At 47.0% G+C, this 26,067-nt stretch overlaps 1 protein-coding gene across 1 annotated transcript in view; it reads right to left on the bottom strand.

The window, feature by feature from the left end:
• NRK (Nik related kinase) overlaps nucleotides 1–26,067 on the bottom strand; it is a 432,773-nt gene that overhangs the window by 177,091 nt on the left and 229,615 nt on the right. Inside the window, exons 16-19 of the mRNA XM_075323819.1 lie at nucleotides 23,688–23,825; nucleotides 15,103–15,234; nucleotides 6,456–6,520; nucleotides 2,943–3,028 (exon numbers count right to left, since the gene is read on the bottom strand). Of these exons, the coding sequence (XP_075179934.1) occupies nucleotides 2,943–3,028; nucleotides 6,456–6,520; nucleotides 15,103–15,234; nucleotides 23,688–23,825 (421 nt within the window). The remainder of the gene's footprint in view (nucleotides 1–2,942; nucleotides 3,029–6,455; nucleotides 6,521–15,102; nucleotides 15,235–23,687; nucleotides 23,826–26,067) is intronic.

Here is a 26,067-nt window from a genome sequence, read left to right on the forward strand (position 1 = left end):
AAATACAAGCTATTCCAGCATTATTACCACTGCTAACGGTGTGTGATTTCAGTTGCCCAGTTTGGCTGCAGATCATTAATGATCCTTTATAACTGAGGTCCACTGTTACGGAATAATAAGGACTGTAGCCGAACAGAAACCCGGAGTATTCAGAGAAAACCCATGCAAACTCATTGTGTAGCACCCCTGCGGTACCAGGTGCCACAAAATGTACCTGGAAACCCAAACCCCGGAATATCCGTGCCAGTCAACACACCAGAACCTTCAGGCCACACACACAACCCCAACACCAAACTGGGAGACTGCCTAGTAACAGGTAAAAGGGACGGGCACTGACTGGATAGTCGCCACCCAATCTGTAGGGAGAGACCCAGCAAGGGGAGGGGCCAGTAGTCAGTTGGGAGGTTGGTGGGAGGAAGTGATCAGTCAGTCAGAGGAAGGAGTCAGAAAAGGAATTGAAGTGAAGGAGAGTTGAGAGTAGTAGTCTGAAGAGTGAAAGAGTGAAAAGTACAGACAGAAAGGAAAAGACCTGAAGTAACAACGGAATGCTGTAACAGGAGTGAGGGACTGTGGAGTAAGGAACCAGAACTCCAGGAACCGTGGGTTACCTGTGGAAGTGGGAAAACTCCAGGGACCATGGGGTGCCTGTGGAAGTCTGGAACCAAGGCTCACAGGACTCAGCACGAGGCAACGTGCAGACCCTAGGACAGCGGGACACTTTATGGTCAACTGTTAAAGCTGCCAGGCGAGAAGATCTCCAGGGTCCATTGCCAATCAAAGAGTCTGAAGCATCAGCAGCAAAGAGGGGACCAGGGATTGATCCCCTTAAATAGTCCAGGCTGCCTGCAATAAGACCAAAACAGAAACAGAGGGGTTTCCGAGCAGCTCTAGGCCATGGGAGCCCAATACAAACGAGTGCACTGAGGACAGCTACCCCACGTCACAGCTGGCACGGAGAACAAAGGGGAGCAGGAAGACTTGAAACCGGCACCAGCAAATCCAAACACTCAAGTAAAAACAAACCAAGTTAAAACTGCAACACTGGTGTGGACTGTGTTGTTGGTCAACCCGTGCACTCACACAGACGGTTCCCCACTACTATCCCATCATTCACTGCTGGGGCCTGTCCCTGCTTGCAGAGGGTTCCAAACATCCAGGCTGCATCACTCCACCAGCCCCAGCAGAAACCTGCAGCGGCGGCCCCAATAACTTGGCCATACACCACAAGTGGCGTAGTCGACAAACTATTTTATTTTTATTATTTTCTTCACCTTTCTTTTCCAGGGGACGGCACCCCAAGGGCCACAGTACCAGGCCGCGACCATGACTGACCCCACTGTGCACCACGGACCTGAGACCGAGTTCCCCACAGCCCAGGGGCGTCACAATTGCAAATGGTATCCATAGTGGAATATGAACCCAGGATTTCAGCACTGCAAAGCAACAGTGTTAACCACTGAGACATCATAACCAGGGGTAGATCTATGGGGGAACAAGCGGGGCATCTGTCCAAGGCACAGCTAGCCATCAGGTCACCTATCTATTTAGTGCCATAATTAACTATTTTCTAATATACTTGAGTAAAAAATGTTCCCCAACTACACTAACTGCTATAGTATATATTTTTTCACTTCATTTTTTATGACACTTTATTTGGGAATCCCAGTGCATGCTGGGATACTCAAACGAAGCGTCATCAGGGAGCAGAGGCTGCGGTCACTGTTACAGCCTCTGTCCCTGCCCTGAAATTGTGTCATCAGTGACACTACTTTATGGGGCTGTGGTCGTACCTGCGCTTTGTGTGATGTGCACAATGACAGCGCACTTGTTCGTTCAGATCAGCAGTAAAATCGTTTAAGAATACTCGGCTGGAAAAGACCAGTGACGTCACTTGCGGGGGCAGTAGTGGTCTCTGCACATTGGATATTTTGACACGTCTTTGTTGCTGGCTCATTACTGCAGATTTGAGTCAACAAAAGAGAGTGCACTTCCATTGTGCATAGTGCACAACGTAAAGGGACAGAGCGGTGACTAGTCCAGCCCCTGAAATGAGCATCAGTGATGATGCTTTGTTTCAGGGAGGGGGAAAAGGCTGCAATAGTGGCCGCAGCCTCTTCCCCCCCGATAATGCTATGTTTGAGTATCCCAGCATGCACTGGGATTCTCAGGCAAAGTGTTATCAATAAGGAAGTGGGAAAAAAATAGAATAGCAGTTAGGTAATGTAGTTAGGGAATTTTTAACACAAACATATTAGAAAATAGTTTAGATTATGCACTGAATAGATAGAGATTTAGAATGAAAGTTACTTTGGGCTTTGGGCCACCCCTTCAAGGCTAAGGTCACATGACTATTTTTCTCTCATCTGACAAAATTGATCCGATTATGCTGATCACACTGATCAGAGCTTGATCCGATTTTCTCAGAGGTGGAGAATAAAATGAAGTTTATCCACCTTCTCTATATTGGCAGTCCATGAAAATTGGACTGTACTTGGATGTAATCCAAGAGTGGTCCAATTTTTTTCTACGGACCCACAAAGTTGAATGGGTGAGTGCCATGCAATTCTTGAAGGCAAATTGCTTATGATGTGATTTTTTTTCCTTGAACAGACTAGGTCCAAGGAATAAATTGAGACATGCACATGTATTATTATTAATTATTATTATTAATTATGTACATTGCCCCATAGAATAACATGATGAATGTTATCTGTCAAAACGAGCTCTAAATCTGTGCAGTTAAACCATGCAGTTAAACAGTTTATGACTGTACGGCACACCGCCACCACATGTGAATGCACTTGTATCCCTCATTTACACGTTTATCAGTAATTTTCATCCTTTTTTTAAGTTAAGATCAGGTGGGGTGTTAAGAAAGAGAAAAGAAGTGATATTTCCATTCCATGTTTTCTTTACGTTCGATACATAGAGGAGTCAGTCACCTGATTTTTGTCTGCTGCTCTGATTCCCAATCACACCGCTACATTTTGTTGGGTCAGGCTGTTCCTTGGACTGCTGAAGAAAGCCGCTAATGGAGGAAAAGGACAAGTTAGCGCTTGGCAATTCAGTCACAGTAAGTTAGTCATCAACTTAAAAGTTTCCTTAAGTCAATAAGTCGTCTACTAAACCAACCACTACGGCAATCATGATGCTGAAAGTCTGCAGCCATCACCTAGGGTTCAGTGACCATCCAAATAGAGATCTACATGTAGGAATTATCTAGATAGTGGGGTTCAAGGTGCATAAAAAACACACACACATTTGTCATGGCTTTAAATGCAGTTGCACTTGTTACCTCTGACGCACATATATTTTATATGTTTTACCTGGAAAAATGACAACCGTCCTGATGACCATGCATTTTTTTTTCTATATGGTTTTTAAAGCAGATTTTAATAAGTCTTAAGCGGGCTTTACACGCTACGATATCGTTAATGAATTATCGTCGCGGTCACAGTGCTTGTGACGCACATCCGGCGTTACTAACGATATCGCAGTGTGAGACACTTATGAGTGACCTCAAACGATCGCAAAAGCGGTCAAAATCGTTTGCCGCGGAGAGGTCGTCCTGAAACAAAAAAATCGTTTTCTGCTTATTAGCGATGTTGTTCGCCGTTCCTGCGGCAGCCCACATCGCTGTGTGTGACACCGCAGGAGCAACGAACATCTCCTTACCTGCCTCCACCAGCAATGCGGAAGGAAGGAGGTGGGCGGGATGTTGCGTACCGTTCATCTCCGCCCCTCCACTTCTATTGGACGCCTGCCGTGTGATGTCGTTGTGACGCCGCATGAACCGCTCCCTTAGAAAGGAGGCGGTTCGCCGGCCAGAGCGACGTCGCAGGGCAGGTAAGTGTGTGTGACGGGGTTAAGCGAGGTTGTGCGGCACAGGCAGCGATTTGCCCGTGTCACACAACAGACGGGGGCGGGTATGATCACTTGCGATCTCGCTAGCCCGCTTTAGCCTTGTTAGTGATGTACACTGGGAACTTATGCCATGACAAAAGGCTCTAATATATACATATATTGGGTATATGTATGTTAGGGTCCCCTTGAAAAGAACGGCCTTATTTGAAAGAAAAAAAACGGTCTGATCTTCTTTCCTATATATTTTGGAAGAAGTTATATCAAAGTTATAACATCAAAAATGACACCAATGAATGTTGATTTGGATTTTCATTAAGGCCAGTTTCACTTAATAATCGCAATCTAGGCATATTTTTTTTAGTATGTGTACGTGTATATGACCCAAACTAACCAGTATTTGTGTTAAGATTTTTAGCTGTAAGGATAGATAGACATATTTTACTACCATGGATCTTGCTGTTATAATGTTCTAGAAAAATCTGGCACAACAAAAGAAAGAGAAGAGTGGTAGGGCAAAATAAATATCTTGATATGTTTATGGTGGCCCCAAACTGGTGATAGCAACAAGCAAACCCAAAAGAGACCAATGTTTTGGCTCCATTTTAGCCTTTCTCGAGGTCAATCTAAAGTAGGGTCACAGGTCACATACAAGAGCAAAGAAAGTCTTGTGGAAGAGATTGCTTGTGAGATAATACAATGTGGTAGGTATACGCCAGGTGATGGCAAAAGTGAGGGAGAGGGGAATAAGCCCCCAGCGTAGGTGTGATGCTAGTCGCTACTTACAAATAGTATAGATGGAAGAGTAGTCAAACAAGCTGGGGTCATGTAACAGGAAGACATGTCGGGAAACAGGGAGTAAACAGAAGCACAGTCAAGTCACAGGCCAAGGGTCAGAATTATAGGAGCGTACATATAGATTCAGGGAGCAGACAAACACGTGGTCAGGGAGTGGTCTAAGGTCCAAAGCTAGGAGGTAATGACAAAAACAGGCAGCGGGCTGAGACATGGTCAGGGACCGGTCCAAGGACCAAAGCCAGGAGGTAACGACAAAAGCAGGGAAATTTAGATTAGAACACAAACACAAGCCAAGAGCACGACTGCAGAACCAGAAAGTATGACTGGCAAGGTTCTAGAGAGCATGCTCAGTAAACAAACAGAGAAATTACCAGGAAGATGGAACACCTGAGTAATCAACACCTCCCAGAACCTGCATGGATTCCTGTGCTGTCAAACAACCTGCCAGCAAGTACTCAGAGAAACACAGCAGAGCATCTCCAAATATGCAAAATACTCTGCACAAAGGAAACATGTCACTGCCGGCTCTGTAGTTCAGAAAAGCGCAACAGAACAACACCTGTGTGCACAATGCTCTGCACAGAGGAATAATGTTACTGCCAGCTCTGTAGTGCAGCAGAGCATCACCTGTGTGGGAGATGCTCCGCACAGCACAATCGTGACAATAGGATACTTTATCTGTAGCGTGGAGAGCGAGGTAACAGCATCTGGAGCAACCTCTGCCCATGAGACTTTCTTTGCTCTTCTATGCGAAAAGATCGGTGACCCTACTGTAGATTGCCCTTGAGATGGGCTAAAATTAAGCCGAAACGTTGGTCTGTTTGGGGTTTGCTTGTTGCCATCACCAGTTTGGGGCCACCTTAAACATAATAAAGATGTTTACTTGCCCTTCACTCTTCTCTTTCTTTTGGAGTGCCAGGATGCTCTAAAACATTTGATTTATCTTTGCTGGGCACCCCTGTTTGAACAGTGAGCGGGAATACGCCACTCGTGTTTTGCTATTAAAAATCAGCTGCAAAATTCCATGCAGATTTTGGCGCTGATTTCATTCAATTGGTAATGTAAAGCAAGACACAGAGAGCAAGTTTATAAGCAAATGAGCATTAAAATCTGCTTGTAAAATGTGCAAGATGTGAATTCACCCTCAAATTCTTCACTGGGGCTGGCGTAACAAAAAAGGGATGTAGGTGTTGAAAATGGCCATGCAACCCTAGCTTTTATTGGGAGATGCCGCATTAGGAATGAGAAGATCAGTCGGCAAGATAAAGTATTCAATCCTACATTGTCTGAAGTCATTTCTGCATCATCAATAAGAATATATAATAATGAAAATATAAATAAAATGGTTGTTACTGGAGACAGCTTTTTTTGCCCATTGTTCCACCTGCACAAAAGCCTCCAGTACTGATTTTCTTCTACATAATTTTAAGTTCCTAATGGAAACTAATGAGTTTAATTTCCTTTGTAATGACTGTTTAAATATAAATCTTAAAAAAAGCTTTGTATAATAAGAAATCTTTGTTTCAGATCCCTTGATACGTTCTTCTAAAGCCAGAACCTTACGACTGTCATTTGTAGCCCTGTGTAAGTGTGGGAGTGAGGACTGACTCACAGGAGGACACTTTTTTATCTTCTAGACTTGCAGGAGTTGAATTGTCCATAAATAGATTAGTTATAATTAGTGTTTGTCAGAATGTATAATGTGAAGCTTGCAATTACGTTGCCAGAATTGTCTGTCTGGCTGCGCTTGTGTGAGCCATCACAGAGCTGAAATATCTTATTCCGCCTTGACTTACCCAGATGGGTTTCTCTGGTGGCCTCGGTTGCCCTCACAAAACTTTGATGTGGTTCTTTCTGGAACCTGAAGAAAAGAAACACTTCATCAGTAAGGCCTGACTGACATCATTGAAGTAGAAGCCTGTTGGTATTAAAATGGTTCCATCATTTTTTTTTGGGGGGAGGGGAGCAAAAAAAACATTTTTAAACCTGTTACTATAGAGGGCTGCAAAAAACTGATGACAACCGTCCCCATCCTGGGGGTGCGCTTTGTTGATCACAGCAACAAGTTGGAGGCTGATGCCTAGTTTATATTTTTTTATATTTAGCCAGTAAGGTCCCATTATCCCTTTTAGGCCTCCTTCACACGTCTGTGATAAAAACGCACATTTTTCATGCTCCATGTTGAAGGAGGTGCGTATGGACATCCATGTGCCGTGAGTTTGGCACACGTCTGCTTTCCCTGATGGCATACGGAGATCAGGAACTTTTTACTTACCTGTCTCCGGTGCTGCTGCCTCCGCTGCTGCTGTCCCCAGCGCTGCAGTCTCCACTGCTGCTGTCCCCAATGCTGCTGTCTCCGATGCTGCTGCTTCTGAGTCTGCGGTGCAGTGAATATTCATGAGAATAATGAGAAGGACCCAGAAGCAAGTGACAGCAGCGCTTATGACAGCAGCACTTGAGACAGGTGAGTATAAAAAATAATTTTATTTCAAAAACACGTGTTTTCTCCGATAAGTGTCACACTGATGTCACACGGATCACATCAGTATTGTTTTCTCAGCTTGGCACAAATGAGGTCTGTCAGACGATGCGACATCGCTAATGATATATCGTTGGGGTCACGGTGTTTGTGACGCACATCCGGCGTCGTTAGCGACATCGCAGCGTGTGACACCTATGTGCGACCTTAAACGATCGCAAAAGAGACAAAAATGGTTGGTCTGTGATACGTCGTTCACTCACCAAAAATCGTTGTCTGGTCAGTTGCGATGTTTGTCGTTCCTGCGGCAGCACACATCGCTATGCGTGACACTGCAGAAACGAGGAACATCTCCTTACCTGCGTCCACCGGCAATGAGGAAGGAAGGAGGTGGGTGGCATTTTCCGGCCGCTCATCTCCTCCCCTCCTCTGCTATTGGGCAGCCGCTTAGTGACGCCGCAGTGACGTCGCTATGACACCGAACGCACCTGCCCCTTGAAGGAGGGATTGTTCGGCGGTCACAGCGACGTCGCTGAAAAGGTATGTGCATGTGACGCTGCCGTAGCGATAATGTTCACTATGGCAGCGATCACCAAATGTCGCACGAACGATGTGGGCAGGTGCTATCGCGCATGACATTGCTAGCTATCGCAACGTGTAAAGCACCCTTTAGAATAGAAGGATATTTACTTGCAGCCATAATAGTAATCTGGGGGTAAGTATTGGTTCAACCCCTTTATCTATCCCCCCATTTTTTGGAGACAGTTGGACTGGCATTGTAAATAAGCACATGAACCTTGTGTCATTCCCCACCTCAACCCATTGTAGATTGTAAGGTCTTACGAGCAGGGTTGTTTTTTATTTTTGCTTTAATTATTGTATCTTTTATGACGGTTAGTTATGTTTGTTTCTATATGTACCTCTGAATTGTAAATCGCTGCGGAATATGTTGGCACTATAGAAATAAAGATTATTATTATCATTATTATTATTATTATTGTTATTGTTATTATTATTAACTAGTGTTGAGCGGACCCGGATCGGCAAAATCCGGATCCGCACGGTTTGAGCGGCAGATCCGAGTCCAACCCGGACGCGAGATTCCGGGTGCACGATCCAGATCCATTTTTTTTTTTTCTCTCTCTCTCTCTCCTCTCTCTCTCGCCTCTCTCTCCTCTCTCTCCTCTCTCTCACCTCTCTCACCTCTCTCTGTCACCTCTCTCCCTCTCCTCTCTCTCTCGTCCCGGATTCCACTCCCCATTGACATATATGGTGCCGGATTCCGGAACGGATACGGACTTCTTTATCAACCCGCCGCGGATCCGCCGGACCCCGATTATTACCAGTCTGCTCAACTCTATTATTAACCCCTTATTTGGTAACTTCATAATCACATTAACCATCTCCTATCTCCGTAATGGGAAAGGCTTCACTGAATACAGATTTTACCCCAGAATTGAGAATTTTGATAATGACTGATCAATTCTAGCAGAGAAAGAAGCAGATTTGTCTGATAAGATATATTACAAAGTTACTTATTTTCAGGTGTTCTATTGATTTATGAAATAAAAATTAAAACGACGGTTAAACATTAAGCAGACCTACAAGACCTGTGTATGAATAGTATGTATTCCATCTCCCGTTTTTGTGTTTTCATCACCTCTTTCCATCCTAATTGTCTACACTTGACTTTGAACCAGTTATAATCCAGTTCCCCTTGTTATTCCCAGTAAGTTTTTATGCAGAGCGCTTGCCTTAGGAACTGACGCGAAGAACGAACATGCTCCAATATGATCCTACTCATAGAATTGATGATCACTGGCTACCATACAGTTAATAACATCAGACGTCTTCTGGTTAATTTATTTTTCTTGAGATCCATGAAGAGCTGCTCTTCCTATCTCTGAGATGCGGATGTGTAGATCATGTTTACAGAGCAGCCTCTGTTCCTCGGATAGTCTCGGCTCCAGTTTGTTTGTAGAGTTCTGAGGTTCTAATAGGTTTGAAAACATCATTTGCAACGCATGGCTGAATTTTAGAGATACTTAGACGCTGTCACAAAGATTTATTTCCGTGTTTAGTCAGGCTAACAAAACATTATAACTTTTGCAAACATAATGTCAGCAAGTGGCTATATATATTTTTTATACATACGTTATACTCAAAAATCTAGGGCATCATCAAAATTCTCTGCACATGAATTCATACATTTCATTTCACAGCCATTCTATACAGAAAAGTTTCCATTCGGGCAACTGTCTGTAATGTTAAATTTACTTTTAGCAATCACAAGCCAGTATAGCTGTAGTGGTGCTTTACTCTCACTCAGGATTAGCTGCGGTTTTGGAAGCCGCGTATTTCCTCTGGGTCTAAAATGCTGCTGTTATGGATGGTGTTTCTGTTGGTTTGGCCGTTGCCAGTTGTGAAGCGGTTAAGATTGTTCCTGAGGAGGTTTCTTGGCTCCCTCTAAGGCCTAAGCCACACGGCGATAAAATTGGTGCGAAAGGAGTGCGATAAAAAATCGCATTCCACTCGGACCAATATTAGCCTGTGTGTCAGCACCCATGAGCGATTATTTTCTCAGCCCTAATCGGACCGAGAAAACAATCACAGCATGCTGCGGGTGTAATGCGAGACTTTTTTCTCTCGCACCCATTCAAGTGAATGGGGCAAGAGAAAAATCGCACTGCACACGCAGTACCACGCGTGCAGAGCGAGAATCGCAATAGCCGGCTACGGAGGAAAGAGGGAGATAAATTCCTCCCTTCCCTCCTCCGTGCTGGCCCGCCCCTCCACAGCGCTGGCCCGCCCCTCCTCAGAGCCGCCCCTCCCCCCGCAGCTGAGGTCCGCTCGCACAGTCGGACCGCAGTCGCAGGGACACTAGCATGACACTCAGCTCCTGCTGTGCTGCCAGCGTGAGCCGAGTGTCATGCGAGCATCGCAGTAGTGCCCCGTGTGGCCCCAGCCTAATGGCCAGTGTTGGAAGTAAGTCAGGTTCTGTGCTTGTCAGTGAAACAGGTGCAGGGCTTTGCTCTAATCCCAGTGGGCCAATTATGTCCAGCCCTTGGTGTATAAAGCAGAGATTTTGCCTGAAGTTGACGCCAGTGATATTGTTTCCTGTGTCAGTTTTTTCCAGTGAACATGTCTTGAACACCAGGTCCTCCTGTTATGTCGGCTGTATACCTGTGACCTGCCGGACACTTCTCCAGTGCGCTCCAGTTTGTCTTGTTCTCTTAGAGATCTCCAGTGTTGTCTGCTATAGTTTGTCTGCTTTTGTGGATGCAATTTTTGCCTTTTTTCCTAGTCATCCTGATCTTGTCTTTTGGAGCCTTGGATAAGTACATTGTTTTCTAGCCTGTGACTGAAAAGTTTTCATGCATTCTTCTCTTATGTGTAATGCTTATTTTGATTCTTTGTCAATTTGTTTTGAAGTACTATGAAGACTGCTCATTCACAGTGAAAAAATGCATAATGGAGTTTTTCTCGCTGTCTGAAGATGTTCCTGCGTTTTTCGGTCATATATGCGTTTGTACTCCATTGGATTCCCATTGATGAACTTTAATAAAGGGACATTGCTGAGAATCCACCTCTCTTGGATGCTAATCCTGTCTGGTGTCCTGCACAAGAGTTCCCTGATGTAGTGGGTGGAGGATCGTGTGGTCCTAAGGGAATTTTCATCAGCAGGAGTTGACATATTTTAGGGTTATTGCAGGCAGCACCAAGTGATCTATCCTATCCTTTGGTGTCTTAGTTAGCAGGGCCTCTCTTTGCTCAAGTCTATCTCTAACCATCTGTGTATTGTTTATTTCTTATATCATCGTCAATATATGTTGGGGGCTTTAGCTATCCTTTTGGGGCTGCTATGACACAAGTTAGGATTTCTTTCTTCTTCTTTGCGGCTAGCTAGTTAGCTAGTTTCTTAGGTGGTGACGAGGTGTCTAGGTAGAGTAGGCACGCTCCACCGCTATTTCAAGTTGTATTTAAATAGTCAGGGGGTTGATGGCTGTTAGTTACAAACCACTCTTGTGCTCTTTTTTTGGGGGTTTTCCTGGTTTTCATTCCTGGACTTTTTGGGGTAGTGGATCTTCGTTCCTTGGTTGCCATGATAAGGGATGGTGTTTTCCCTTGAATGGGATATCTATGGGAATGTCAGCGGTCTCTCGACCATAATATGTTATGTTGTACAGTACAAGCACAGCGGATGGGATTTCTAGAAATCTCCTGCCCACTGGGCTTCTTTTCTCCACAAATGACTTACTGTGCGGGTTTCCGAGCCGCAGCATGTCAATTTATGCTTGTGGAAATGTGAGTCTTCTTAGCGGAAGAAAACGGCTAAAATCCACAGCACCCAGAACCCTGATCGTGGGCATGGACTGCTGCATTTTCCTGTGAAGAACACTCTCATCTCTGCAGGAGGAAACACACTGCATCTAGAATGCAGGGTCTCTTGATTGTGTGCACATGCCCTTAGACATGATACAAATGTACACTATCTGGTGTAAAAGTAAGCAGTACATGATATGGATACAAATATTGGGGCTTACTTCTTACTTGTGAGTCATCTTTAATCACATGTTGGGGTGGAGCCGATCACATCTGCTCTCATCCTATATATGCTGGCTGGACACATCCATTAAGGACAGCTATATTTTACCTTACTTGGTATGGGGAGGTGTGGTGATCCAGACTATCTGGTGCGATGGCTGTTGCTGTATGCGGTTATGAAATTTACCCTTGTTGCCTTTTTGTTGCTACCCTCTTGCTCTTGTTTTCCTCCTGAGTCTCTCTTTGTCTATTCTTCTGTGTGTAGTGTGTCAGAGTTTTGGTTTTCCCTTATCTGTTTATCATCTCACTCCTGTTCTATTGCTCCCTGGGGTATTAGAGTAGTATTTCTCAGGAGCATAGAATGGAACAGAACTCCAGAATCTCCACCATTAGGCATAATCCAGAGATGAGGATAGCCTAGGATCTCCTAGTGTAAGGGACAGCATAAGAGCTCCCTGTCCCTCGCTATCCCAAAGTAACATCATAACACAAACTGCCTCATTCTTCCTATACACCAATATTTGTAGAGTGCCTTGAAAAAGTATTCATACCCCGTGAACTTTTCCACAACTTTTCATAATATAACCACAAACTTAAATATGCTTTTTGGGATTTTATGTGATATACCAACCGTAAGTAGCAATTATTTGTGACGTATAAGGGAAGTGATACTTGATTTTCTAAATATTTAAAAAATATAAATATGAAAATTGGGACGTGCATTTGTATTCAGCCCCTTGTAGTCTGATACCCCTAAGTAAAATCCGGAGTCACCAATTGCCTCCAGAAGTCTCCTAATTAGTAAATTGAGTCCTCTTGTGTGTAATATATTATCACTGTAACTACAGATGTTCTGTGAAGGCTTCAGAGGTTTATTTTAGAACATTAGCAAAGAATTGTAAGATGCTACATTTTTTGCTCAGCCTTCAAATCTGCCAATTTTTATGGTCTCTACTTGCAGGTGTTCCTTATAGGATTCTCTGGGAGAGAACTTTAGACTACTTTACATAGTTAACACCCCTTTGGCAAATAACATATAATTAGCATATTAAGCTGACAATAAAAAGGCCCATATCTCTGTAACTATGAGATCAATTAAAAATAAAAAAAAACAATCAGAGGAGAAGTGGTAAAAACATAAGTGGAAAAATACCCATTTCCAACCTGGTAACAGGTCCTTCTTAAACTAAAGGAGATAACACATGAACAAAATGTATTCACAGGGGCTAACCCATTTAAAGGGAATCTGTCACAGAGAACCTGAATCACTTGCTGTACTTTTCATGACATAATTATTTTATCAGCAGGAGATTATCAAAGATAAAACAGTGATTTTATCCAAACTGCAGCAAGCAGCCCAGTAAGTACTACACCACTGGAATCAGGGTCTCTGCCCCTTCATTGGGGTATTAAAATCCTGGTGACAGATTGGCCTTATGAAACTCTTATTTAAAGGGTTATTTATATCTGGGACATTTATGGTATATCCACAGCATATTAAAGTGTTTTCATGCATGCAGAGCCAACTCTCCATACCAGGTGGTGCAAAACATTGAAAAAAAGGCAAATTTTGCACGTCCTATACAAATAAATTCTTAGCACTACCCATGCTCGGCCATTCTCAAGACAGATGCAAGTTTCACCAGAAAAAAAACCCTCGCCTCTACTCCACGTTCACTGTAAGTGGCAATTCAAGGGATTAGAGAGAACCACGTATGCACGGCCAACTCTCCATACCAGGTGAGTGAAAAATATTGGATAAAGGCAAATTTCGGATGTCCCATACAAATAAATTCTTAGAACTACCCATGCTCATCCATTCTCAAGACAGATGCACTTTCCAGCAGAGAAAATACCTCGCCTCTTCTCCACATCCACTGTAAGTGGAGATTCAGGGGACTGGAGAGAACCATGCATGCACGGCCAACTCTCCATACCAGGTGGGTGAAGAACTTTGGATAAAGGCAAATTTTGGATGTCCCATACAAATAAATTCTTAGAACTATCCATGCTCGGCATACTCAAGACAGACACAAGTTCCACCAGAGGAAATACCTCGCCTCTACTCCTCGCTGGCTAAAAGTGGAGATTCAAGGGACTGTAGATGCACGGCCAACTCTCCATACCAGGTGTTGGAAAACATTGTGAAAAAGGCAAATTGTTGATGTCCTATTCAAAAGTTCTTAGATCTATCCATGCTCGGCCTTTCTCAAGACAGATGCAAGTTCCACCAGAGAAAAACCCTCGCCTCTACTCCCAGTCCACTGTACATGGAGATTCAAGGGACTGTAGAGAACCATATATGCACAGCCAACTCTCCATACCAGGTGGTGGAAAACATAGGGAAAAAGGCAAAATTTTGATCTCCTATTCATAAATTCTTAGCTCTAATCATGCTCGGCCTTTCTTAAGAGAGATGCAAGTTGCAGCAGTGAAGAAAAAACGCTCACCCTACTCCCCATCCACTGTAAGTGGAGATCCAAGGGGCTTCTACAGAAGTTTCCAAAATTGCTGTACAAATAATGTGTATAGTGAAAGAGCTGCCAACCTAGCTGAGTGGATGGGGAGGACCCAATGGGGATATATTGTGCCTGTTAAGGGTGCTTTACACACTGCAACATCGCTAGCGATGTCGCGAGCGATAGCACCCACCCCCGTCGTTCGTGCGATATTTGGTGATTGAACAATATCGCTACGGCAGCGTCACATGCACATACCTGTGCAGCGACGTCGCTGTGACCACCGAACAATCCCTCCTTCAAGGGGGAGGTGCGTTCGGCGTCACAGCGACGTCACACGGCAGCCCAATAGAAGAGGAGGGGTGAAGATGAGTGGCCGGAACAACCCACTCACCTCCTTCCTTACTCATTGCCGGTGGATGCAGGTAAGGAAATGTTCGTCGTTCCTGCGGTGTCACACATAGCGATGTGTGGTGCCGCAGGAACGACGAACAATCAGCAGCATGCACCACCAACGATATTATGATTAGGAGCGACGTGTCAACGATCAACAATTTTTGCGATCGTTGATCGTCGTTCCTAGCTGTCACACGCTGCGATGTCACAAACGACGTCGGATGTGCGTCACAAATACCGTGACCCCGACGATATATCGTTAGCGATGTCGCAGCGTGTAAAGCACCCTTTAGACTAGTCACTTCGTCCCTGGATCTCAGTTATGTCTTTCTCTAAAATGCCTCAGAGTTTTATAAAGCTGTTACCGGTCTCTGAATAATACTGGGCGGGGTTCTGTTTTGTCCAGAGGTTTTTCACCTCCAGATACAGACTTGGGAATAACACCTCACTCATATAATACACCATCAGGAAGTAAAATTCATCATTGATAAAAAAAAAAAATTGTAAATGAAATGTTTTAAACAAATAGAATATAAAATAATTATTTATACAAATCCCATCTACCTTAGGTGGCTGTTCTTCGCCTTGCGCTGAGCCCCAAAACACATCATCTTTCCCTGGGGTCAGAGGACTTATGATCATGTCAGAGAGGGAACTGCTGTAGTGGTTGTCTCTACTGGAGCGGAGATTTTCATTCTGTATTTAAGGGAGAAAACAAACACATGGATGAAATAATAATGCTGGATGACTGAATGAAAACCTTCTCCAGCTCGGCTCTCTGGAGTTTATGAACTATACATATTAATATTATTCACCATTTCAGCTATCAATGTCTAGGAGAACAGAAAAGCTAAAGTGCTGCTGTTTCCTGGGATGAGCTAAACTCGTACTTGAAACCCTCAAAGCGTAGTGTGAACTAAGCCTAAAGCCGGCTTTACACGCTACGACATCGCTCAAGTGATCTCATTGGGGTCACGGAATTTGTGACGCACATCTGGTCGCTTTAGCGATGCCGTTGCGTGTGACACCTATGAGCGATTTTGCATCGTCACAAAAACGTGCAAAATCGATCATCGGTGACATGGGGGTCCATTCTCAAATATCGTTATTGCATCAGTAACGAAGTTGTTCCTCGTTCCTGCGGCAGCACACATCGCTGCGTGTGACACCGCAGTAACGAGGAACCTCTCCTTACCTGCCTCTCAGCCGCAATGCGGAAGGAAGGAGGTGGGCGGGATGTTCGTCCAGCTCATCTCCGCCCCTCCGCTTCTATTGGGCGGCGGTTCAGTCACGCTGCTGTGACGTCGCTGTGACACTGAACGAACCGCCCCCTTAGAAAGGAGGCGGTTCGCCGGTCACAGCGACATCGCAGGGCAGGTAAGTATGTGTGACGGGTCCGGGCAATGTTGTGTGACACGGGCAGAGATTTGCCCGTGTCGCACAACCGATGGGGGCGGGTACCCACGCTAGCGATATCGGTACTGATATCGCAGTGTGTAAAGCGGCCTTAAGGACACAAATAATTACAGATGTTGTGCACTTCCTCTTTTTACACTGATATTTTACAACCTGATGAGACCAATAAACCTGGGTTCTAATTTAAAACACAAATTACATTTATACACTATGTCAGTAAAAGTGCAAAGGGGACCAGTCGGTGTGGTCTCAAGGGCCCTATACAAACCAATCTGACATCAATGAAATGTACTAATATTATTCCATCAATTCCTATTGTTACATTACCCCTTTAAAGAGTAATTGTCATTTTATTTAGTTTTAATATCTTAATAATAAACATGAAAATAAGAAACTGTATTATATCCTATCGGAGAATTTATTTTTCCTCAAGAAAGAAAGGAGACAAGAACACATAAATTGAATGTCATGCACGGACTTGGGGAAGGTCCACCGTGCAGGAAACACACAACAAACAGGGATTTCACCACAGTATAGAATGGGTACACCAGGGACACTTTAACAATGGTGGGGTCTAGCGCTAGTGAGAGGAAAGATGGACACCTCCTTCACTTACCTGCAACTGTACCCTGCACTCCTAGCCAATCCCTATACAGGTTCCTCACCTGTCGCCGAGCAGGAACCTGAAGCCCTGGCTAGTGAGATGGTAGGTAAGAGACACTAGCCCCACTGCTGCACTAATCCAACACGACGACAGACAGGGGAAACAAGAAAATGATAAGCCTCAGCTTCATGGTTGCAGTCAGACACTAAGGGCATGCTCACACGAGCGTGAAAAACGGATGAGTGCAATGCGAGAAAATCTCGCATTGCACTCTGACCAATGTTAGTCAATGAGGGAGAGCAGATGGTCAACTTTTCTCGCATCCAGATTCTGCGAGAAAAGTCGCATCATGCTGCGATTTTCTGTGAGAGCCGTATCACTCGCACCCATTCAAGTGAATGGGTGCGAGAGAAACATCGGACTGCACTCAGATGTTATCCCAGTGCAGTGAGATATACGCACAGGCTGACAATGGAGGAGACGGCAGGATTAACCCCTCCCTCTCCTCCGCAGCGCCCGCACTCAGCTTCACAGCTGTGACCCGATTGCAAGATCAGGTCACAGTAGCATGACACTCGGCTCACGCTCGCAGCAGAGCCTGAGCTGGGGGTCATTAGCATATCACATCCGATGCTCTCGCATCACATGCCATACGCTAGTGTGATTCCAGCCTAAGGCGGGCTTTGCACACTACGACATTGCAGGTGCGATGTCGGTGGGGTCAAATTGAAAGTGACGCACATCCGGCATCGCATGCGACATCGCAGTGTGTAAAGCCTAGATGATACGATTAACGAGCTCAAAAGCGTCTTAATCGTATCATCGGTGCAGCGTCGGTGTAATCCATAATTACGCTGACGCAATGGTCCGATGTTGTTCCTCGCTCCTGCGGCAGCACACATCGCTGTGTGTGAAGTCGCAGGAGCGAGGAACATCTCCTACCGGCGTCACCGCAGCTTCCGTAGGTTATGCGGAAGGAAGGAGGTGGGCAGGATGTTTACATCCTGTCATCTCCGCCCCTCTGCTCCTATTGGCCACCTGCCGTGTGATGTTGCAGTGATGCCGCACGACCCGCCCCCTTAATAAGGAGGCGGGTCGCCGGCCAGAGTGACGGTCGCAGGGCAGGTGAGTGCATGTGAAGCCGGCGTAGCGATAATTTTCGCTACGCCAGCTTTCACAAGATATTGTACCTGCGACGGGGGCGGGGACTATCGCGTGCGACATTGCAGCATCGGCTTGCGATGTCGCAACGTGCAAAGCCCGCCTAAGACTGCAGCCCACATCTCTACACTGCAACAAAGAATCAGCAGATCCTTCCACCTTCAGGCCAAGCTTCAGAATGGATTCAGAATAACCGGCACCCTCTACTGGGAGATGTGACCATATATAGGGGAATGGAGTGGTCACCAACCGGAAACACCTGAGATCTGGAATCAGAAGCTGCTGGAACGCAAATCTGACATTAACCCTTTCAGCACCAATGGAAAGGGAATACAATTCATGTGAGGAGTCTCAGATGGTAAAGAGAGACTCTGGCCCAGAACCTAACACAAGTCTCTAATAGCAGAGAGATGGCCGTGACAGTGACAGTAAGTAATATGTTTGGGTTGAGGAGTTTAGAGATGACCGCCCTGCTGTAGATGATGAGAATTCCATACTCCAAGCTAAATCCAAGTAGCTTTATTAATGCGCTCTTGGTTTGGACCAAACTGTTTTCAATTCTGTAGTTTGTTTTAAAAAAGGGTTCGGTTTGAACCAGAAACATGTTAGTAAAGCTACTTGAATTTATCTTGGAGTGTGGCATTCTCCTCCTCTACAGCAGTGCAGTCATCTCTAAACATCTATTCTCCACCCTATATTCCTCCTAGACTGGTCTTTCATTCTCAAAATTCATAATTCATGGATGACAATGTGTCTCCAGGGAACACAGATTTTCCCGTCACTGAAGATTTTACAGTTAGTGCTTAGGAAGTTCTATGCAGAACTGTAAATAGTGATTCAGGAGTACTTGCAGAAAAATATTTGTGTTTGCCTTCAACTTCCTCCCTCCCCCTCTCCAAAAAAATCTTATAAGCACCAACTGTCATCCGCTATGTCAGCACTGACGAAATCTGTCTTTATTGAATACAGATTTTACCTATGAATTGAGGGTTAAAGATCAGTCCAAGAGGAGAAAGAAGCAGATTTCTCAAATAAGTAACGTTGTAATATATCTTACTTTCATGTGAACTATTGATTAAATGAAAATGTACATGATGGTAACTCTTTAAACATTTGCAAATATCTTTTAGATAGTGTAAGTAGTTGAACATTAAAGTTGTACATTAATTGTAGATAAATGTATGTATGTGACGCCCTGGGCAAGCCAGGGGTCACAGGTCACAACAACACACACACCCCACATTCCCTGCAGGTACACCAGCTAACCTACAAATCCTTGTTGCCTTCCTCCAGAGGCTGGTGTCCACACCAGGGGGTGGAGCCAGGCGGTTGGTGTCCGCCCACCTAGGAGGTCACAGCTCTGGAGGCAGGAAGTGTCAGGCAGATCAGCCCAGGGTGAGCCTGTGTCAACAGCAGATTAGCCCGGGCAGGGCAAGTGTGAAGTCTAGAAGTGAAAGTAGGGAAAGTGGAAGGTGGCAGTTAAGTACAGCCTGAAGTGGTCTGTGGCTGTGTGCCCAGACGGAGCCAACAAGGTCAGCAGACGGCGGTGAAGGTCTGCAGTGGGACTGTCTGGAGGTTACTGAAAGGACCCCGTTGGCTGTGTGCCCGGTGGTCTGGAGCGGATACAAAGGGCAGTCAGCACCAGAGCAGGGGCTTTTCAGATCCCAGCAAGGCTTGGAGTCGCTGTAAATTGCTAAATCCGTTAGTGAAGGGGACGTAGATCTCCCAACAAGCAAGTCCTGATTGATGGCAAAGGTCCAACCACAACGGGGAAACACCGCCACCGCCAAGGCACCAGTTTCCCAGGGCCGGCGCCTGCGGGCAAAGTGTGGAGCTCCTCCGGCCCAGATTGCAGTCGGGGGGCGGGTAACCGGTGGGAATCCATCGCTACCAAACCAAACATTTCAAAGGTGCAGGGAAGAGACCGTCACCGCTAACTGCAGGGAACCGCAGCACCGTGAACCGTCCGAGGGACCCGTCCAACCAGCCGTTTGTTTACCGAGAACTGTGTCGTGTTTACTGGCTGAGTGAGTACCTTCGTGCCGCAAGGCACAGCGCTGCCCCTGCGCCCCTGCACCCCACTGGGCCCCGGGATCACCAACCCCTACCCACGGAGGGGCAACACAACACCAGGCTGCTCCCCTTCACCATCCCCGGGATCCCCGCATCGAGCAGCGGTGGTGAAATCACCACAACCGTGGGTGGCGTCACGAACTATAACAATCCCCGCACCCAACAAACCCCCTTTCACTCACGGGCGAGGAGTGCCGCTCGAGGAAACCCCCGGGATCCGGCCTACGGCTCGAGCCGCCACTGAGCAGCCGGACCCGAGCAGAAGGGGTGAGCGCGGTGTGCTGACACCCTCCTCCCCGCCCGCGACAACTTGGCGTCACGAACAGGATCCTACCGCTCTGCCGTTGGGTAGAGGTGCGCCTTGTTACCGCCGGAGGTATCCGGCAGAAAAATTGCAGAAGCCGCCATCTTTGGCGCGAAAAGTTCCCGCTCGAGCGTCTTCTCGAGCAGTAGAGGCGCGAAGGCCAAGACCCCGCCCCGAGAGAGGAGGGGCTGGAAAGAGCTAAGGGGGATGCGATGGCGGCTGGCCGCATGTAGTCGCGGCTATAAAAGCAGGGACGCCAGGACCCTGCAAGCATACCGTTCCTGGAAAGAAAAGAGAAAGTCACCATGTGGATGCCGTCCCGAAACACCGTGGCCCCCGCGCCGGGAACCGCAGCGTGGGTGGAAATCCGGACCGCGCAGCTCCACCTAAGGCTGCAGGTCAAGATGCAGCTCCTCTTGGAGGAGTGGGAGACCGACATGGCGGACGTTATAGCCACCGTGCGGAGACGCGAGGAGGAAGCGGAGGAAGGGAGGGTGAGTGACCCACGCCCCTATGTCCCGGAGGGACCGGTCGCTGCGGCTGAGGGACCCGGTCCAAGCCCTCTCCCCCCGTTGCCTCCCTCGCCACCCGTCTCGGAGGCCGTGACCCCGCCACTAGGCCCGCTGCCACCGCAACCGGTAGCGATACCCAGCCCGTCCGCCCCAGCGGACCGACCTGTAGCCGGAGCCCGAAGCAAACCGGAGGCATTACCATGGAAGGCCCCGAAGATTGTGCCAGAGACAGTCCCCGAGCAGTTTCCCGAGCCGGAGCCGATGACCCGCTCCGAGCCGAAGGCCCAGCTGCGGAAAGCCCCTGTGCCCATCCCCCACACCTCGGCTGAGGTGGCACCGGGTTGTTGCTGCAAGGCAGCGCCCAAGGCCATGACACCGCGGGATACGCCGCCCACTTTCCTGACAGTGGGTAACGTTCTGGATGTCCCGCGGGGCCCGACCCGTGCGCCGGCGCTGGCAGCAGCGCCATACTGGGAAAGGGAGCCGACAAAGCTGGGCCTGGAGATCGCAGAGAGGGAGAGAAGGAAAGCCGAGCTGGTGGCCCGAGCCATTCGGGAAAAGGAAAATCTGCGGCAAGCGACCTTCCGTGTCCGGGGCCCGTTGTACGAGGGGCAGGTGAGGCGGTTTGATGTCCGCCGGGGCTACGGGTTTATGTATGAACCGGGCCTGGAGGCCGAAGTGTTTGTAGCCCGGCGGGATGTAAATGCCCACCTGCCCGAGGAGCATCCTGGCCGCAATCTCATACCGGGAGACATGGTGCGGTACACCCGGCACTGCGGAGAGAGGGGGTGGTTTGCCCTAGATGTGAAGCTCAGGGGCAGCAAAGAGAGCAAGGTGAGCCCTGCACCCCCTCCCTCGGATGAAGCAGCAGAAGGACCGGAGTAGGGCAGCGGATGCCCGTTGCACCGTTCCCGTGGGGACCACCAGAAGTTTGTTGTTTGTTTAAAAGTTTTGGAAAGAATGATAAGAAAAATTATCACCGCGTACCTCATCTGATTTATTGTGATTTGCAACCGGCTGGAGCCGGCACCGTTGTCCCCGTGGGGACCGTTTAAAATGCATGGGAACTATCCATGGACAAGCCCGTGAACTTGCAGGGCAACCACAAACTTTAGTGGCTTGTAAATATGTTGGGTACCGTTACCGTTTCCGCAGGCCGCCTCCGGAGAGGCAAGTTGGAGGGAGGGCCCTAAGCAGAGCAGGCTGGGGCCCAGCCACCAAAAGGACCGGTGGCTACCCTCTGGAGGCAAGGACAGATCCCGCTCGGGTACCGTGTACTGGACTGTGGGACAAGGGGTGCTGCCTGGGTTTTAGGGGCAGCATCAGGGCCAGGTTACTTGGGTGGGAGAGAGCGGAAACCGTAACCGTACACCGTTGCAACGTTAAAGTGATGTGCCTCCCGTTTTGGGAAGAGTTATTAGTAAAAATGTATTTTACCGTATTATGTTATACCTTTTACTTTACAGAAAACAAAAAGGAAAATAAAACCGGTGTTGGACGGGCAGCCCGAGGACGGTCTTGGTTTTGCTAAGGGGGAATGTGACGCCCTGGGCAAGCCAGGGGTCACAGGTCACAACAACACACACACCCCACATTCCCTGCAGGTACACCAGCTAACCTACAAATCCTTGTTGCCTTCCTCCAGAGGCTGGTGTCCACACCAGGGGGTGGAGCCAGGCGGTTGGTGTCCGCCCACCTAGGAGGTCACAGCTCTGGAGGCAGGAAGTGTCAGGCAGATCAGCCCAGGGTGAGCCTGTGTCAACAGCAGATTAGCCCGGGCAGGGCAAGTGTGAAGTCTAGAAGTGAAAGTAGGGAAAGTGGAAGGTGGCAGTTAAGTACAGCCTGAAGTGGTCTGTGGCTGTGTGCCCAGACGGAGCCAACAAGGTCAGCAGACGGCGGTGAAGGTCTGCAGTGGGACTGTCTGGAGGTTACTGAAAGGACCCCGTTGGCTGTGTGCCCGGTGGTCTGGAGCGGATACAAAGGGCAGTCAGCACCAGAGCAGGGGCTTTTCAGATCCCAGCAAGGCTTGGAGTCGCTGTAAATTGCTAAATCCGTTAGTGAAGGGGACGTAGATCTCCCAACAAGCAAGTCCTGATTGATGGCAAAGGTCCAACCACAACGGGGAAACACCGCCACCGCCAAGGCACCAGTTTCCCAGGGCCGGCGCCTGCGGGCAAAGTGTGGAGCTCCTCCGGCCCAGATTGCAGTCGGGGGGCGGGTAACCGGTGGGAATCCATCGCTACCAAACCAAACATTTCAAAGGTGCAGGGAAGAGACCGTCACCGCTAACTGCAGGGAACCGCAGCACCGTGAACCGTCCGAGGGACCCGTCCAACCAGCCTTTTGTTTACCGAGAACTGTGTCGTGTTTACTGGCTGAGTGAGTACCTTCGTGCCGCAAGGCACAGCGCTGCCCCTGCGCCCCTGCACCCCACTGGGCCCCGGGATCACCAACCCCTACCCACGGAGGGGCAACACAACACCAGGCTGCTCCCCTTCACCATCCCCGGGATCCCCGCATCGAGCAGCGGTGGTGAAATCACCACAACCGTGGGTGGCGTCACGAACTATAACAATCCCCGCACCCAACAAACCCCCTTTCACTCACGGGCGAGGAGTGCCGCTCGAGGAAACCCCCGGGATCCGGCCTACGGCTCGAGCCGCCACTGAGCAGCCGGACCCGAGCAGAAGGGGTGAGCGCGGTGTGCTGACACCCTCCTCCCCGCCCGCGACATGTACATATATTTATTACGTGCTATAACATGGCAGCCGACATATATCACAAAAGAGATGTAAACCTGGATGGTCGCTCTGGTACTTGTAGTGCCACGAGGCTTGTCAGGGCATTCCAGAGACAGGTTTACAGATAGCTGGAGAGATGGGCGAGTCTAGCTATCCACATACCTCCGACCATGGATTTGTCTCATGTGTTAAGAAGAAGACTGGTTGTTTGGCACATGATCAGTGTGGAGGTTTGTGACACCTCCAGAAGGAACCTCAGAGAGAGAGGTTATGTGTACTGACTGCAAGCAGTGAATGGAAAGAGAGATACATCAACTGGGATACTACTTTGCACTTACCTCCAAAATGGCTCTGGGTAAGGCTGGTGTACATGGACTAGAACTGCTCCCAGACCCAAGCCTGGAATGTGCTTGTTGCACAAAGCCCGTCCATTTCAGATTGCTCTGGTCAACATTTGTGATTTTCTTTTCCGATATCTGAAATATTATCCAACTTTGAGTTATTTTAATCTTAATTATCTAATAATAATATTTGGGATATTGATGTAATACTGGAATGACGTCTACCGTACTTTTTTCTCCAAATCCATAGTGAATACAGAAGACCATCCAAAATGTTTCCATTGATCTCAATAGAGGTTGAGCTAATCTAGGGACATTTGATTTGGGCAGATTTGATTTAGTTTGAATAAATTCAATCTGAATCTAAATTGTCCCACAAGTGAGGAAAGGTGAGTATATATTTTTTCAATTATTTTTTTTAACCCTTTCCCTTGCCATGAAACAAGAGAAAGGGTTAAAAACAATTATAAAAAATATACTCACCTTTCCTCACCTGTTCTTATGCCTCATTCACCACCTCAACCATGGCTTCCTGGTCTTCTGTTCTACCGTCCAGGGCTGAAGCCAATCTCTGACTGGTCAATTAGCGTCATGATGCGCTTTACCCCCATATGACTACTTAATAAAGCCAAATGCAGGTCCATAGTGACCTCATGCAGTCACATGTGTTTGTGGGGGGGATGAAATAAGTATGGCGTAACTTGCATTGCCCCCTGTGTGACCACATAAGGCTAATCACAGGCCACAAATTTATATTCTATACTGGATACTGTCAAATTTTATATTTTAAGGTAAATTTGTAACAAACTTGATTAATTACAAATTGATTTGCTCATCTCTAGTCAGAACAATTGATTTATTCTCATATTATTATAATATCCTTGTAACCATCTTTTTTTAGAACTCTGCATTGTGCTGTTTATTTTTTATTTCCTCCATTTGGGGGTGCATCCTTGGACGCTCTGATACTGTCCAATCAGGGGAGTCAATTTACATGGTTTAGGGGTACACACTTTTGAAAAGGGGGATGGTAAATTAGGTGTTACCATTCCCTGTGAAACTAAGTAACAAAAAGAGATCACCTTGTCACTGGCTGTTGGGCTCACATAAAACCGGCCATTTGTGTGTGCTAAGTATCTCAATTTTTGCATGTTTTTCATAGCAGTAATGCATGTCTATATTCCCTTATTCATTGTTCCACATATCTTAGCACTACAAGGTGCAAGTGTCTCCTTTTTGTTACTATGTTTTATGTTCAGTTTGCACCTGTTCACATTAGAAAGGTAGGATGTGCCATCAATATTTTTCTTACATTCCCTGTGAAAGGGATACGTCCCAAAACTGTCTAAATTGACCAACCTTATTGGACAGACGAGTGTCAGTTTATTTATACATTGTTATCAATGAGAAACGATACTCTAGAACTGTTATTTAATGGGAGAATTAACCCCTCCACCCCCGAGCCTGTTTTTACCTTCCCGACAAGGCCAATTTTTTCTCTCAGGAACACTGGAATATATTCCACTGATTCTGAGATTGTTTTATTGTGACACATTGTACTTCATCTTAAGGCCACTGTACACACAGAGATAAATCTTTGGCAGATCTGTGGTTGCAGTGAAATTGTGGACAATCAGTGCCAGGTTTGTGGCTGTGTACAAATGGAACAATATGTCCATGATTTCACTGCAACCACAGATCTGCCAAAGATTTATCTCTGTGTGTAAAGTGGCCTTTAGGCTAGGTTCACATTTCCGTTGTTTTAAATCCGTCAGGTTTTAGATTGCTACCGTCATTTTTTAGATGTCAACTGACGCAACGGATGTGTTATTTCACAGGATTCCGTTCACAGGAATCATGTGAAAAAACTGATCTGTTGCGTCCGTTACATCCGCTGTGCGTCCGTTTTTTGATGGATCCACCGTGATCCGTTTGTGTTTGGGACAGCCCAGTGGGTGTGCCAAACATGCTGGGCAGGCTCAGTAGAGCATGACGGAATCCAGCGCTGGATTCTGTCGTAAGACGGGTTACGACGGAATCCAGCACCATAGACATCCATTACAAGCTTGATGGATTGCGACGGATTCCTGCGCGGTGCATTAATTTTGACAGCCAAAAAAACGTTACAGTCTGCGTTGCTCCCGCCCGGCGGTCAGTCCAAAAACGACTAACCACGGCACAGCGGATGCAACGCAAGGTCATCAGTCGCAATCCGCCACTAATACAAGTCTATGGGAAACAACGACATCCGCCAAACGGATTCCGTTGTTTACCAGAGCCGCGAATTGTGACTGATACAATTTAACGGAAATGTGAACCTAGCCTTAGTGGTGAGGTTTGCACAATATGGTTTGCGTTTATGAAAAAATGTACAAAA

The sequence above is a fragment of the Anomaloglossus baeobatrachus genome, chromosome 9 (genome assembly GCF_048569485.1).
Source record: "Anomaloglossus baeobatrachus isolate aAnoBae1 chromosome 9, aAnoBae1.hap1, whole genome shotgun sequence".
Classification (NCBI taxonomy): domain Eukaryota; kingdom Metazoa; phylum Chordata; class Amphibia; order Anura; family Aromobatidae; genus Anomaloglossus; species Anomaloglossus baeobatrachus.